General features: G+C 55.8%; 1 protein-coding gene and 1 long non-coding RNA gene across 5 annotated transcripts in view; one reads left to right on the top strand and one right to left on the bottom strand.

Moving 5' to 3' along the window:
* TTC7A (tetratricopeptide repeat domain 7A) overlaps nucleotides 1–12,774 on the bottom strand; it is a 127,690-nt gene that overhangs the window by 30,463 nt on the left and 84,453 nt on the right. For all 4 annotated transcript variants that reach the window (XM_076000720.1, XM_012755756.2, XM_076000721.1 and 1 more), the window contains 3 exons: nucleotides 5,279–5,395; nucleotides 2,568–2,665; nucleotides 762–896 (listed from right to left, as the gene is read on the bottom strand). In XM_076000720.1, the coding sequence (XP_075856835.1) occupies nucleotides 762–896; nucleotides 2,568–2,665; nucleotides 5,279–5,395 (350 nt within the window). The remainder of the gene's footprint in view (nucleotides 1–761; nucleotides 897–2,567; nucleotides 2,666–5,278; nucleotides 5,396–12,774) is intronic.
* LOC142870034 (uncharacterized) lies at nucleotides 6,071–8,782 on the top strand. The gene is made up of 2 exons (XR_012918552.1): nucleotides 6,071–6,162; nucleotides 8,408–8,782. It is a non-coding gene; the product is annotated as an uncharacterized LOC142870034 (long non-coding RNA).

Here is a 12,774-nt window from a genome sequence, read left to right as displayed (position 1 = left end):
AACCCTGATGAACGAGACAGAAGCCAAGCACCATTTGCTGAGCACCTACTATGCGCCACCCTCACTACCTCACAAGTTAGCTCGGTGTGGATCAGGACCTGCCACTTGTGAGCTGGCATCAGAACCCAGCTCTGTGTGACTCCGAAGCCGGCTGTCTGCAGCCTACCTCCCAGACGCTAACCTTCCAGCTCCACAGTGGCAATGGTGCCAATCACTGTGAAGAGGGACTGTCGCCTGAATGGCAACCTCAACATTACCCGCCTTCCCTCTGCCTTTAATGCATTCTACCCCCAGACCTCTCTGTCTTGGGGCCTCAAGACCTCACCTCTTCTTTAGCTACTCCGCAAGTTCTCTCTCCATGAGGTTTAAGTTCTCCAGGATTTGAAGCCTGTTTGTGAGACTAAGAAGACCATCTGTGCGGCCTCTCATGACCTCAAATTCCCTCACATTTGTATCTGCTTTGAGAGACGTTCTCCCAGGTGGGAGGCAGACACTATCCCCACTGGGCAGAGAAGGAAACCCGCAGTCAGATGGATCAAGTGACTTGCCCAAGGCAAGGAAGAAGCAGCTGGGACTAGAGTGCCAGGTCCCCATCCCCAGCCCTGTCCACAAGCGCTCTGTAACCCACATGAGCCCTGCCAGGAGTCCTCGCCTCCGTGCACTCCCTGCTCCAGGACAGGGCTCTGAGAGCTGGGGCAGGCTGCAGGCAGGCAGGTGGGTGTCACGGGACCAGGTTCCCCAGCTGGGGCCAGGGCACTCACCAGCCTGGAGCCAGATCTGTTCCAGCGTGGTCCACAGCTGCATGGGGCCGTGCTTCAGGACCGAGCAGGGCATGGTCAGCTCCGACATGGCCTCCTCCAGCCGGGAGGCTGCAATGGACGATGCTCGCCGGGAGCCTGCGGAGCAAGAGGGGGCGGCTGAGCAGTAGCCAGAGTGCCCCAGGAGCAGTGACTGCCCAGTTCCCCGGGGAAGGACAGGGCACCCGAAGCAGGCAGGGGGAATGGCCTGGCGGCCACAAAGCAGCTCAGCAACCCACCAGGGAGGGCCCACTGCATACTCTCACCCTCAGACAGGGACAGGGGCTCTCTGGGGGCAACCAGGCAGAGACCCTACTAGGAATCTATCCCTAGGAAGACAATCACAAATGTCAGCAGAGATGCCTGTCCTGCTACTGCTCATAACACCGAAAACAACAGGAGTTACCCGAGCGTCCAACAATTAGGGACTGATTAGAAATAAGTAAAGGTACAGTCATCTATGACTCTGCAGTCATTAAAATATAACAACGATGTCTAAATACAGATGTCGAAACATCTCTCACATAGTTTGATTTAAAAAAGCAAGTTACTAAAGAATAGATTCACGTTTTCATAAAAAAGAAATATGGGCATGGAAAAAAGTCTGAAAGGCCATTTATTAAGGCCTGGGTGGTGAAATTATAGAAGGGTTTTCTTTTCTTCTGCTATTTTTACTTTCTCTTTTTACAAGTGTGTATTATTGTAGCCTACATATAAAGGTCCTGTTTGGGCTGTGCTGGGAAGGAGCCTTGGGTAGCATTTCAAGTCAGACCTGTGCCCTCTGGAAAACCTCTCCCTATGGCAATTCTTGGTGACATGGGCCCCTGTTCAGGATATGTAAGCTGTTGACATTTATAATTCCCATGCAGGTGAAATGTGAGCACTTTCTCTCTCGCGCACAGAGGCAATAAAGGCTCCAATAAACTCAGGAGACCTCGGGGCAAACCACAGATGATTTCGGTTTATGAGACAAGTGAACACAGAGTCCTAATAACTGTGTTCATAATTCTTCCCTAATTGCAAGGGAGCTCCCGGCCCTTAACCGTTCCCTCCTTGGAGACAGCAGCTCTCCCCGCGCCAAGCACGGAGACGCGCCTCGAAAGTCAGGTGCCAGGCTCGCCTTCCGGAACCAACTCCATCCCTTGACAACGAAGGTGCAACTTGGCTCACATCCTCAGGAGTGGGAAAAAAAGAGCAGTTCCACTAACGACAACTCACTTTCACTCTCATGACTAAATCTTCTCGTGTGTTTGAGGAAGGTGTTCTGCTTTAATCAGGTCCTCAGTCAAAAAATGCCTCGGTCTGCAGCTCCTGAACTCATTTGAATTTCACAAGTCCTGGGTTTCAGGATGAGTTTTTCCAGGAAAGAGTTAGCTTTGACCTTAGCATTATAAACAGCTCAGCCTATTCCTTTCTATTTGACTTATTGGCTGAGGACATTGGGTGGACTGTGGCCTCTGGCTTTAGCCAAAGGGGAAAGAGTTTCTGTGCTCCGCAGCATCTTCCCGACCTCGCCCTCCTCTTCATCCCCTGCCCACTCAGCGCTGCCATCGCCCGCCCAGGGCCAGCGGGCAGCCCTACTCAGAGCCAAGGTCAGCCCTGAAACACGCCTGAGGGCAGCTCCTCAGCACCAGGGCCCCTGAGCAGCAGCCAGCAAGGAGCGGTGGTGGGTTTGGCCAGGCGGGCAGACACCACTCCCTGCTAGTGTTTTTGTGCTGGGAGAGCAAGCGCGCCCTAGGCCCACACAGCTGTCCCCGGGCATGCTCTTACCAGAGTCTGCGTCGTGGGCGTCGGGCAAGGTCAGGTGCATGCCGCTCTGCTTCTTCATCGTGAGGCCCTCGGCGAGGCTGCCGTCCTTTTCCAGGCCTCTGGAAGGCAGGGAAGGCAGGTGAGGCAGAGGGCTGGCAGGGAGGACCAGGTGGCCTCTCTAGAAGGCGGCTTTGGGGTGTTGAGAGTTCAGGCCCAAGAACAGAGCCCAAGTCACTGGGAAGCACGAAGACCACTAGAGAGGCAGGACAGGTCAGCACGGGTCCGGGCCACACAGGCTGAGGACTGGGAACCCTCCCATGCTGTCTATGCTCTTCTCTGACATGGGTGAGGCCAGAGCTCTCCAGGCCAGGGCAAGGTCTTTTCTACCTTTTGTTGCCCTCACAACATCTAGCAGAGTGCCAGGCAGAGAGGGGGACCCAGGGACTGGCCTTCAAGGAAAGCCTGGTCTTCCCAGGGCACCAGAAGAGCCCCAGACCACCACCCATGGGAGGAGGGCCCAGATGCCACTCCCTGTCTCAGGCCCCCTTCCTTAGGCAGCTAGGGTAGCCCCAGAGGAGCCAGGGGTGGCAGATTAAACAACCGCTGCCCCCAATTCCCCAGCTCCCATACTGTTGGCATCGGTGGCAGTGGGAGCGGCTCTCTTTTCTCAGAGTGGGAGGTAGTGGGGACCCAGGAAGGAGCCACCAGCTGAGAAAGGCAGCACAGCCCACTGTGGCCATCCTGGGGCACATGCAGCCCCCAGCCAGCTCCTTTCACTGCTGACGAAGCCCCTGACCCTTGACCCTGCTGGTTGGGGAAACTTAGAGGAGGATGAAGGCAGTAGATGCAGGAGAGGAAAAGGCAGGTCCAGCCTGGGCCAGAGGCTTCTTTCCAGCTTCTTCCCTTCAGAGGAGCACCAAGACAATGGTCCTGCAATGAGTGCCAGGGTCTGGGGTGTCCTTGCCAGCCTGACTCAGGCTCACACTGGCCCCAGGTTGGGGCTGAGGCTGCACAGCCATCTCAGTGGGCGTTAGAGGAAGCCATCCAGGAGCTCGAACTGGTTCCCTTCCTCTGCTGCCTTCCTCCCCTCCCCGGGTGGCTCCTGAGCCTGGTGCAAAAGAGCCAGAGACACCTGACTAAACTCACAGGCCACCTTTCTCAGCTTCGTGACCCTCAGCACAGCTACTTGACCTTTCTAAGTCTTAGTTTTCTCATCCTGAAAATGGGTGTGATAACGTCCATCTCACAGGTTGCCGTGAGGAACAAATGAGGCGCACGGGCAGGCGCTGGCCCACGCCAGACCCACAGATCCCGCCTCCCATCCTACTTTCTCTCCCATCTGTGAAGGGACTTCTCCTAGGGCCCCAAAACAGCCCACCTGGGGGACTACTTGCCGCCTGGCTCTAGGCCAACGCCAGGCATGGTCCCTACCTTGCAGAACCTCACAGCCAGATGGGGAAGAGACAGCCCAAGTTGAGCAATTAGCAGAGACCCACAAGGACAGTGCCGAGCTGAAGCAGTTTAGAGCCTGGTGGCTCCATGAAGGAGGGGCATCTGGACAGGCCTCAGGGGTGATTACAACTTTAGACCAGCAGCGTGGGACTGGCCAGGCAGAGTGGAGGAAGGGGGTGTGCCAGGGAGTTCAGCAGGAGGTAGGGCCACTGGGGGGGAGGGGTAGGGTAGGCAGACCTTCAGGCTGTGGATTCAGTCTTGATCCTTGGCTGCCGTGAACTAGATTTTACAAGCCCTAGTTTCTGATCTGTGACTCCAGGTTCAGGAAAGAATCCTCTTTATCTCCTGGGAATGTCAGGAGGTTCTGAGTTCAGGCGTCTGATCCAGGTAGTACTGCCCTACCCCACATGGGGAGCCCAGGAGTTTTGAAATTCTGGAAATTTGAAAACTTTCTGGGCTCCCAAAGTCCCTGTGAAAATGCAAATACCCATCAGAGTAGGGTCCCCTGAGGTCTTGGGGAGATGACACAGCTAGGAATCCTAGAGAAGGAGAGGGTTTGGGGACCAGAGGACCAGAAAGAGGCAGGGCGCCCATTCTGCATGAGGTCCCCTTCCCTTTGGGCTGCACAGGCTGAGTGCGGGCGTCTCACTGGGTTTCAGCAAAGACTTTCTGCAGATTCAGCCCAGACAAGAGGGCCCTGCTCTGGCCCAGGAAAAACCTAGATGCCAGGCCAGGGACTACAGCAGGAGAGGGGATGCATGGAGATTGTGGTGACTGGGGAGAAGGGTGGTGGCCCTTCAGAACCCCACCATCTCCACTTCCTCCTCTTCTAGCCTCCATATGGAATCGGGAAAGAAGTGACAGCCTCCATGGGCTGGGACTCAGGAGACCCGGGTCTGAGTCCAGCACTAGCGTTCACCAGGCAAGTGACTCCGGAAAATTCCATAAGTTCTCTGAGTCTCAGTTTCCTCACTGGGCTGGGAATAAAATCTGGTCATGTATACAATAAAGCAATAAGCCCAGCACCTGGCACAGGTGCTCAACAATGATTTCTCTTTCCTCCTCTCACCCTGAACTTCAGTTTCCTAAATAGGGTCTTATGTACTTCATAGAAGATTGTCAAGAGGTCACAATTGGCCCATGGATGTGAAAAGCCCCGTGAGCATTAAGTTCCACACTCTCACCATCACCATCTTGCCAGGCATGGTGGCCACTCCGCTGTGGTCTGTTGCCTTGACAACCACCCACTGGCAACCCAAGGGACAATGACAGCCACTCACCCCAGCTGGGAGAAGCTGTACAGGGTCTGCCACAGCTGCAGCATCTGTCTGCAGGTCACCAGGGCTTCCTCCGGGCCTTTCAGTACCTGCTCCAGCTTCACCTTGGTGAACATCAGGCTGCGGGGAGGAAGTGGCCGTCAGCATGTCCTGGTGAGGGCGCCCTCTCACCTGGGGACTCTGCCCCAGCCCTGCACCCCCACCGGTCCCCTCCCCAGCACACGGGAGGCAGAGTGCCCTGAGTGTGGCAGCCTCTGCCAACCCCAGGACCACTTGCTTTCTCTCTGTGCCTCAGTTTCTTCCCATCTTGGCTGCCAAAACACACGACACTCTCCAGTAGTCATCAGTGCTCACTCCACGTGTCCGCTGACCAAACGCTACCTTGCCCACCTCTGAAGCAAGGTCAGGGGCAATTACTGGTCTTTCCTGGTTTGCTCTTCCTCCCCACATCCTCAGCCAAGCATCATCCTATGTCCTCGAACGTGTGGCCAGGCTTTATCCTTAGCTGCCCCACAGGGCCCAGGACGGGCCTCGGATAGGAGACCCGCCCAGAAAGCCACTCTGAGTCAGAGATGAGGTGAAGCCAGGGATTGGTGAGGAGGTCACCTGGGCCAGGGTCCTGCTTTCTACCTTGGCAGCACACAGTAGGGGCCCTGTTAACTACCCCTAAGTGGAACTGCAAACCCTGTTTCCTGCCCCCGGATACATGAGGAAGATGGTGTCATACTTTATCAAAGGATTCTTCCTTGAATTTCCCAAAATAGCCAGCTCCCCTTACATAATCCATAGGATTAAAGCAACACGAAATCCTATTCAAATCGCTACTGTGCAATGAGAGCGAGCAACTTCGGAATTTCTTTCAACCTGAAAAGCTGAAGTCCTCTGAGGTAAGACCAGTGTGGGGATGTGGCCCTCATGATGGCTGGGAAGGAGGGGCTGGTCCCACCCACTGGCAGGACCCCAGGAGGGGTGTGTGGCTCCCTCTCTCTGCCCTGGACACAGCAGGGACAGCCAAAGGATTTCACACAGACCAGTGAGAACACTTGCTCACCAAGGACTGGGGTGCAGCCCTGGAGGCCCTGCTGTGCCAGGTGTTGGCCCTTCAGCCGCTGGGAGGTCTGGGGTCCTGGAGGAGGGGTCCAGGCAGCAGCTATTTAGCACCCGGGGTGGAAGGAGGGCGCTATTTCCTCCCCGGTACTGCCAGCACACTGGCCACCTATGCTGCCTACAGAGGGTGGCTGAGCCACCAAGGTCTGGTGGGGCTGCAGCTCCCAGTTCTCAGGAGTGAGATCCCTTGATCCACAGCATGGCTGCTACGCAAACCACGGGGCTGGCAGGCCCCGAATCTGATCGCTGCCTGGAGGTTCTGCTGGCCCACCTGGCGGTGGCACACAGGCCTTCCCCTCCGGGGCCCCACCCTGACCTCTCAGGAGGCAGGAGGGGGCAGGCTTGCACCTGGGGCTGCCCCTCTGACCTGTCCCCTCCACTGGGGGCCTGGCCCCCCTCTCCTCTGCCCTGAGACCTGGGCCTCCAGCCTCATAAGGACTGTGATGTCCCTACTCTCCTCCTTTCTTTTCACACCTTATTTCTCTTAGGTTGTGACTTATTGGTAAGGAATGAAGAGGGTGGCATTTGCCTCAGTCCTCTTGTCAGAAGAGGGAGTTTCTGGACAAGTATTCTTCTTCTTCCTTACTATTCTCACAAATGCCTTCCTGCCCCCGCACACAGGTTGCCCCCTCGACGTGGCCCCTCCTCTCACCTCACTCCCTGCCAAGCCTGACTGCAAATCTCACCTCTCGGGTCGGCCTGCACCCTCTTGGAACACCAACTAACGACCACCTAGATGGCCCATAAGGTCCCAAGGGCAGAGGCCGAGGTCCTCTGGTGTGGACTGCATGGGCCTGGCACACGGCCACACAGGCCACACCCCTGAGCAGGGCTGGCCCAGGGTGGGGCAGCCGCTGGGGGGACCGGCCTCCCACCTGCACCCTCCTTTCCCAAAGGTGCAGAGGGTCCAACACTCCACAAGGATTAGGAGCCTGTGCTTTGGGAATATGAAGGAGAGCACACAGTGTCTGTCCTCAAGGCAACAATTAGAGTGCTATGAATGACACATTGCCCAGAGAATCAAGGGCTGTATTTTTGGATCAGACTCAGTGCAAAGAGAGAACAGAGAAGGGGTCTTGCTAGAGCTGGTGGGAAGCAGGGTGGAAGGAGCCACAGGGGGCGTGGAGGGAGCAGCAGGTTGGAGCAGTAGGTGTTTGGCGAGGCAGGAAAGCCCCTCCCCTGAGCAGCCAGAGCAGCAGAGGGCCCTGGGCCGGGCAGGTTCCCAGGGATAGATCCCAGGCAGGCCAGCTCTGCAGCATTCCCCGGCTCTCCTCACACTCCTCCTCTGCAGCAAGCTTCTCCCTGCCAGAGCCCACTTCCCAGTCTGCTCCCTGCATCCCTGAGGGCCAGCTGGGTCCATGGGAGACCCGACCACACCATGTGCTTGGAGCAGAAGTGGCCAAAAGCTGAGCTGGCATCACAGTAACTTCTACCAATGCCGGCGGTAGCTTTGCAGCCACTGACATTCCATTAGCATGAGTGGCCCAGAGCGGAATTTCTCAATCCAACCACATCCTTTCTGGGCTGGGGCAAGTGCTCCAACAGTCACCCTTGGTCTGATCCTTCACTCCCAGATGCTGGGAGGCTCCAGATTAGCTCCAGGAACTCCTGGTCTGGCAGCTGAGCACCACCAGAGGGATCTTCCTCCACCAAGAGCCCTGCCCCGGATGTCCACGCCTGCCATCCAAGCGCTTCTGCGTGGCCTTCACAACCCTCCCCTTCTGGCTCCACCTCGTATTCCTGCACTCTCCCCATGACCTTGGGCACCTGTGCACGGATCACATGGGTATTAGCAGCTCTCTGAACCTCAGGACAGACTCCTGGACTCACCTGTGCTTTGTTCTGCGTCATGCTCTCTGCTGACACTCACCCTTCCTAACCAGATGCCACCCTCTTTCTCTGTGTGTCCCCATAGGGGCTGTGCACGCCCCTCCAGGACAGTCTGCACTAAGTCAGGATGTGGTTGTATGTGGCCCTGCCGGCTTGCCTCTAGTTCACTGCTGAACTCTCTCCCCGCTCCAGCAGGGATCTGCAAGCAACTCCACTCCCTGGGAGGGAGCAACTCAGCCGTTCGGCTAAGCAGCACAGGGCCCCTCTCCAGCCTGCCGCCCACACACTCTTGGCCCCGCTTTCAGAAAGCCTGACAGAGCCCGGTGTGCCCTCATGGCTGAGCGATGCCTCCTCCCCACAGGGGAGTCAGGGCTGTGGCAACAGCCCCACAGCAAACTGTGCTTCCCGGGTGGGCTGTAGGGAGGCTGCCTGCAGTGGAGGCTGGAGTCACAGTGGGCCTGCCTGGGCCCCGAGGCCCCATCAAGCAGCCCAACCCCTTGCTCACCTGTCTCATATATCAAATGAGCCTAAAATGTCACTACAATAAAGGATTCTGAGGCTTAAAAAAACCCCACTATTTCAATCCCATGGTTCTAGTCCTCCTCCAAGAAGTCCCTGTGTGACCATCCTGTCCTCTGAATGTCTGGGACTGTGTCCAGCTAGCACCTGATTATATCTGATATACATATTGTTGGGGCTCAGGACACACCACCCCAAAATATGACTGTCGGAGACTAGAATATGCCACCCCAAAATACGCTTTGGCATATTTTGGGCTGGTTATTCTGAGAAACTGCAGATACAGGAGTAGATCTGAAAAGCAGTCCTTTTGTAAAAGAAATTGACATCTATAAAGGAAATCTATATTAGTAAAAGTATCTGTCTTAGGAAGAGAGCTGCCCCAGACAACTTTTATTACCTAAGACACTTTACCTGTATAACAAGACAACCTTTATTCACCACACACATCCTCCCCTCATCCTCCCGTAACTTAAGTCGCCACTGTCAGCTCAAGAAGCCCCAAGCCTCTGTTCCTTTCTGTAGCTCAGGATGCTACCTAAGCTTCAATCGTCTGGTGCTTCTTTGAGTCTCATATTTCGTAGGACTGCAGCATATACGCATATAATTAAGCATGGTTTTTCTCCTGTTAACCTGTCTTATGTCACTTTAATTCATAGCCCATCCAAAGGACCTGGAAGGGTGGAGGGAAGCCATTTCCCCCCCCTCTTGCTATATATATATATTTTTTTCCTACTTAGGCTTAAGAGTGTAATAATAAAGATAAACTCATATCAAGCATCGTTAAAGTCAGACACTCTAGAAACAGTCACGGCCAGTCCTGTGCACAGAGCTTAAGACCACCTGTGTCCCACCTGGGCAGCAAGCACCTGCAGAACAGGGCCCACCTCCCTTCCCCGGGGCCTGGCATGGCGCTGAGCACACAATGTCTGTTCACCTAATTCCTCACTCAGCAACAAGCAGAGCGCTGACTAGCCAGTTCTGTTTGAAACTGCCAGAAGCAAAGTTTTGCCCCACACGAGAGCAGGGCCTGGGGAGGAACAGTGGCCGGGCACGACATGGAGGTATCTGGCTCCCCCTGACTGGAGGTCTTCATCCCAGAGGACAGTCAATGGGCAAGGCCAATGGTATAATATAACTGAGGAGTGTCTGAGATGGGAATGGCTGAATACCGGAATCTAGAGGCCCTTCGATATTCTCACACTCTGATGAGGAGTAGAGTCCACGAGGGAAATGGCCACATTACTGTCCTCAAACCCTGTACTGCGACGTCACTCAGAGTGAGCAGACACTGGCCCAGGAGTCAGAAACCCAAGCCAAAGTGCCAGCTCAGTTGTCACAGGTTCCACACCTGTAAACAGAGTGAAGTCAACTGCCCCACGCGACTCTCACCAGGCTGAACTGTGATGACCTGCAAGGGCAGCTGAGAAACGCCGCAGCTGCGCGCGGCCGTCCAGCACGCGGCTGCCCGGTGCTCGGGAGAGGCCTCTGCTCCGAAGCCGCAGGCCTACCAGACGCCGAGAAGAAGCTTCCAGGCAGAGCACTCTGAAGACTCCCAGAAGCCCTGGAGCTTCCCGGCCTGTTCAGTTAGGCCCGTTGCCTCTAGGACCTAAGACGGGCTTGTGACAGGGAGAGAATGGGGGGATGGGAGGGGGTGCAACGCGACAGGGTCGTAGGCAAAGCATCGCTGGCTGTGACGCCCTCTTACAAGCATTTTCCTGTCTTGAGCTGTGGAAGCCCATGTGAAATAAACACAGGTCTTTTGGGGCCGGACGCCCCTGTCACACCATCAGGATCTGAAGAAAGATGTGAAAGTCAGTGTCCCTCTGGGGAGGGGAGGAGCAAGGGTCATGTAAACACGCCATGTGCTCTGTCCCACTGCTGGGGCTGGGGCTGTCGCTCAGAGTCTGGGTCCTGAGCCGCCTTGTTCCTGGCACTCTCTGCAGCCTCATCCAAACCATGCGGCACGCTGCCCTGGTCCCAGCAGGGAGTCCCGGCCCAGACAGAAGGCCTCCTGAGAGTGCCGCCAGAGCCTTCGGCAGTCCATGCTGGCCACCCCCATGCCAGGCTTGGTGCCTCCTCTGCCACCATACTAACCACCCACCTCATCTACCTTGCTCTGGTCAAAAGTGGGACCCGAGACTGCCCCCCTCCCTCCCCACACCGGCATGCATGACCCAGAACCTAGGGGCACAGGCAAGCACTCAGCTGGCCCTGCTGAGCCACGAGCCATCTCAGCCCCACGGAGGCTGCCAGTCTGTCCGGGCAGCCCTGCTACTGTGGAGGAAGACGGAGACCGGCGGGGTTGAAGTCTTTGCTCCCTGTCATAAATGGCTGTGCCACAGGCCACCCGCTTTGCCAGACTCCCCAGCCGTTCCAGCTGGGGGCTAATGATGGACGTTCCCAGAGAATGCTGGCATCTGCCTCCTCTTCTTCCCTTTCTGCACTCCTGGGGCAGGATCAGACTGCTAATTATTTGTCAAAAGGATTAAGACTTGGAGCTGTTCCCATATGGGGCAGAGACAAACAATTTCTTCCCACTGCTATAATGAGGAAAGAGCTGAGGGTGAGTCTCCTCAGATCTGATCCATGATCTTTGCAAAACATTTTTTTAAAAAGAATTATTTTGTAAATAGGGGATATTTTTGTGATGTCTCTGGCTAAGCAAGCACTGTCCTGGGGTCAGAGGTCATCTTGTCCATCCCCTTACCTGGGGGCTTCAATCCCCCCACCAAAGTGTCCCCTTCCTGGCTGTGCACTCCAGAGCCCCACTCATGTGGTGGGGACGTCAGCAGAGAGCTGGCAGCAGGGAAAGGCACAGGCTGTGTGTGCAGTGAGCACGGTGGGTCCACACGGTCCTGACAGCAGCTCCCTGTGGTTCCTTAGCACCCACAACAGACACCTGAACACGGTAAACGTCATGTGCCTGGGGAAGTCACCTCTGTCCGCACTCAGTCCCTGTCAAATGGGAGGATGCACGCTGAACACAGCCTTGTGCATCAAATGATGCGGGCGTGCTCAGGCTGCGCTGCTCACTGGAAGTGCCTTAACCTCTCTGACAGTGCCAATTTGTCTGCAAAGCAGGGACAGTCACGGTACTGCCCAGGAGCACAAAGAGAAGTAGAGCTGTGCCTGGTATACAGTAACCCCTCAGGAAAACGGAGCTGGCATTCTCAGCCAGCTTTGTCGTCTGACCCGTCTTCCCTACGAGATCCTGCCCTCGATTAGGCAGGGACCAGGTGTTTCTTATCTTTGTACCCCAGTGCTTGCCCTCGTATTGCTCGACAATCTTTGCTGAAGAACAGAAGCAGAAAGTTGAGTCACAAGGACTCGCTGAAGCCTAGAACTGCGGATGTGCTCGGGATCAGAGCAACTCCACGGAAGTGAAGCTGCAGTGCCCTGTGGAACCCTCTTTCCATCCTCCCGGTCCTGCTGGTCCCACTGAGTGTGCCTGGGCCAGGCAGCTCCTCCTGGCTACCGGGGGCCCGCCATGGAGGGGTGCAAGGGTGGCGGCAGGTGTGGCGAATGCACGAGAGGGGGCATTATCTCTTTAAAGGACAGTAATCACTAATTCCAGCTGATGGCTGAGCCCTGCTGTTTTAATGAAGAGTTCTATTTTTACAGAAAACACATAACTGAGTGAAAAAGCAGGCTATTCTCTGAGTCAGGCAGCCACACCTCTGGAAAGTCTAACTCCTCGGCCAGGCGGCCAGAGCCTGCGCACAGCACAGGGTCCATAGGACGTGGCCAATCCTGGCTGCACCAAGTCAGACTCGGTGCAGAAAAGCAGGGTCCCAGTCTGGTGACCCAGGTGTCCCTTCTTCTGGCCATGTGACAGAGCCTCAGTTTCTCATCTCTAAAATGGGAATGACAGTATCTATTGGCCCTGAGGAGTGTCATGTTAGAATAGCGCACACAAGATTCAATCCATGTCTGCCCTCACGCTCCTTCTTACTTACCTAGCCCCTATCGCGTGCAGTTGCCTACTTGGCCCCTCTGTGCCTCCGCTTCCTCATCTGTAAAATGGGAACACTGACAGTTCC

Source organism: Microcebus murinus, chromosome 3 (assembly GCF_040939455.1).
Source record: "Microcebus murinus isolate Inina chromosome 3, M.murinus_Inina_mat1.0, whole genome shotgun sequence".
NCBI lineage: Eukaryota > Metazoa > Chordata > Mammalia > Primates > Cheirogaleidae > Microcebus > Microcebus murinus.
Note: the sequence above shows the minus strand (reverse complement) of the source record. Positions and strands in the feature narration are given on the sequence as shown.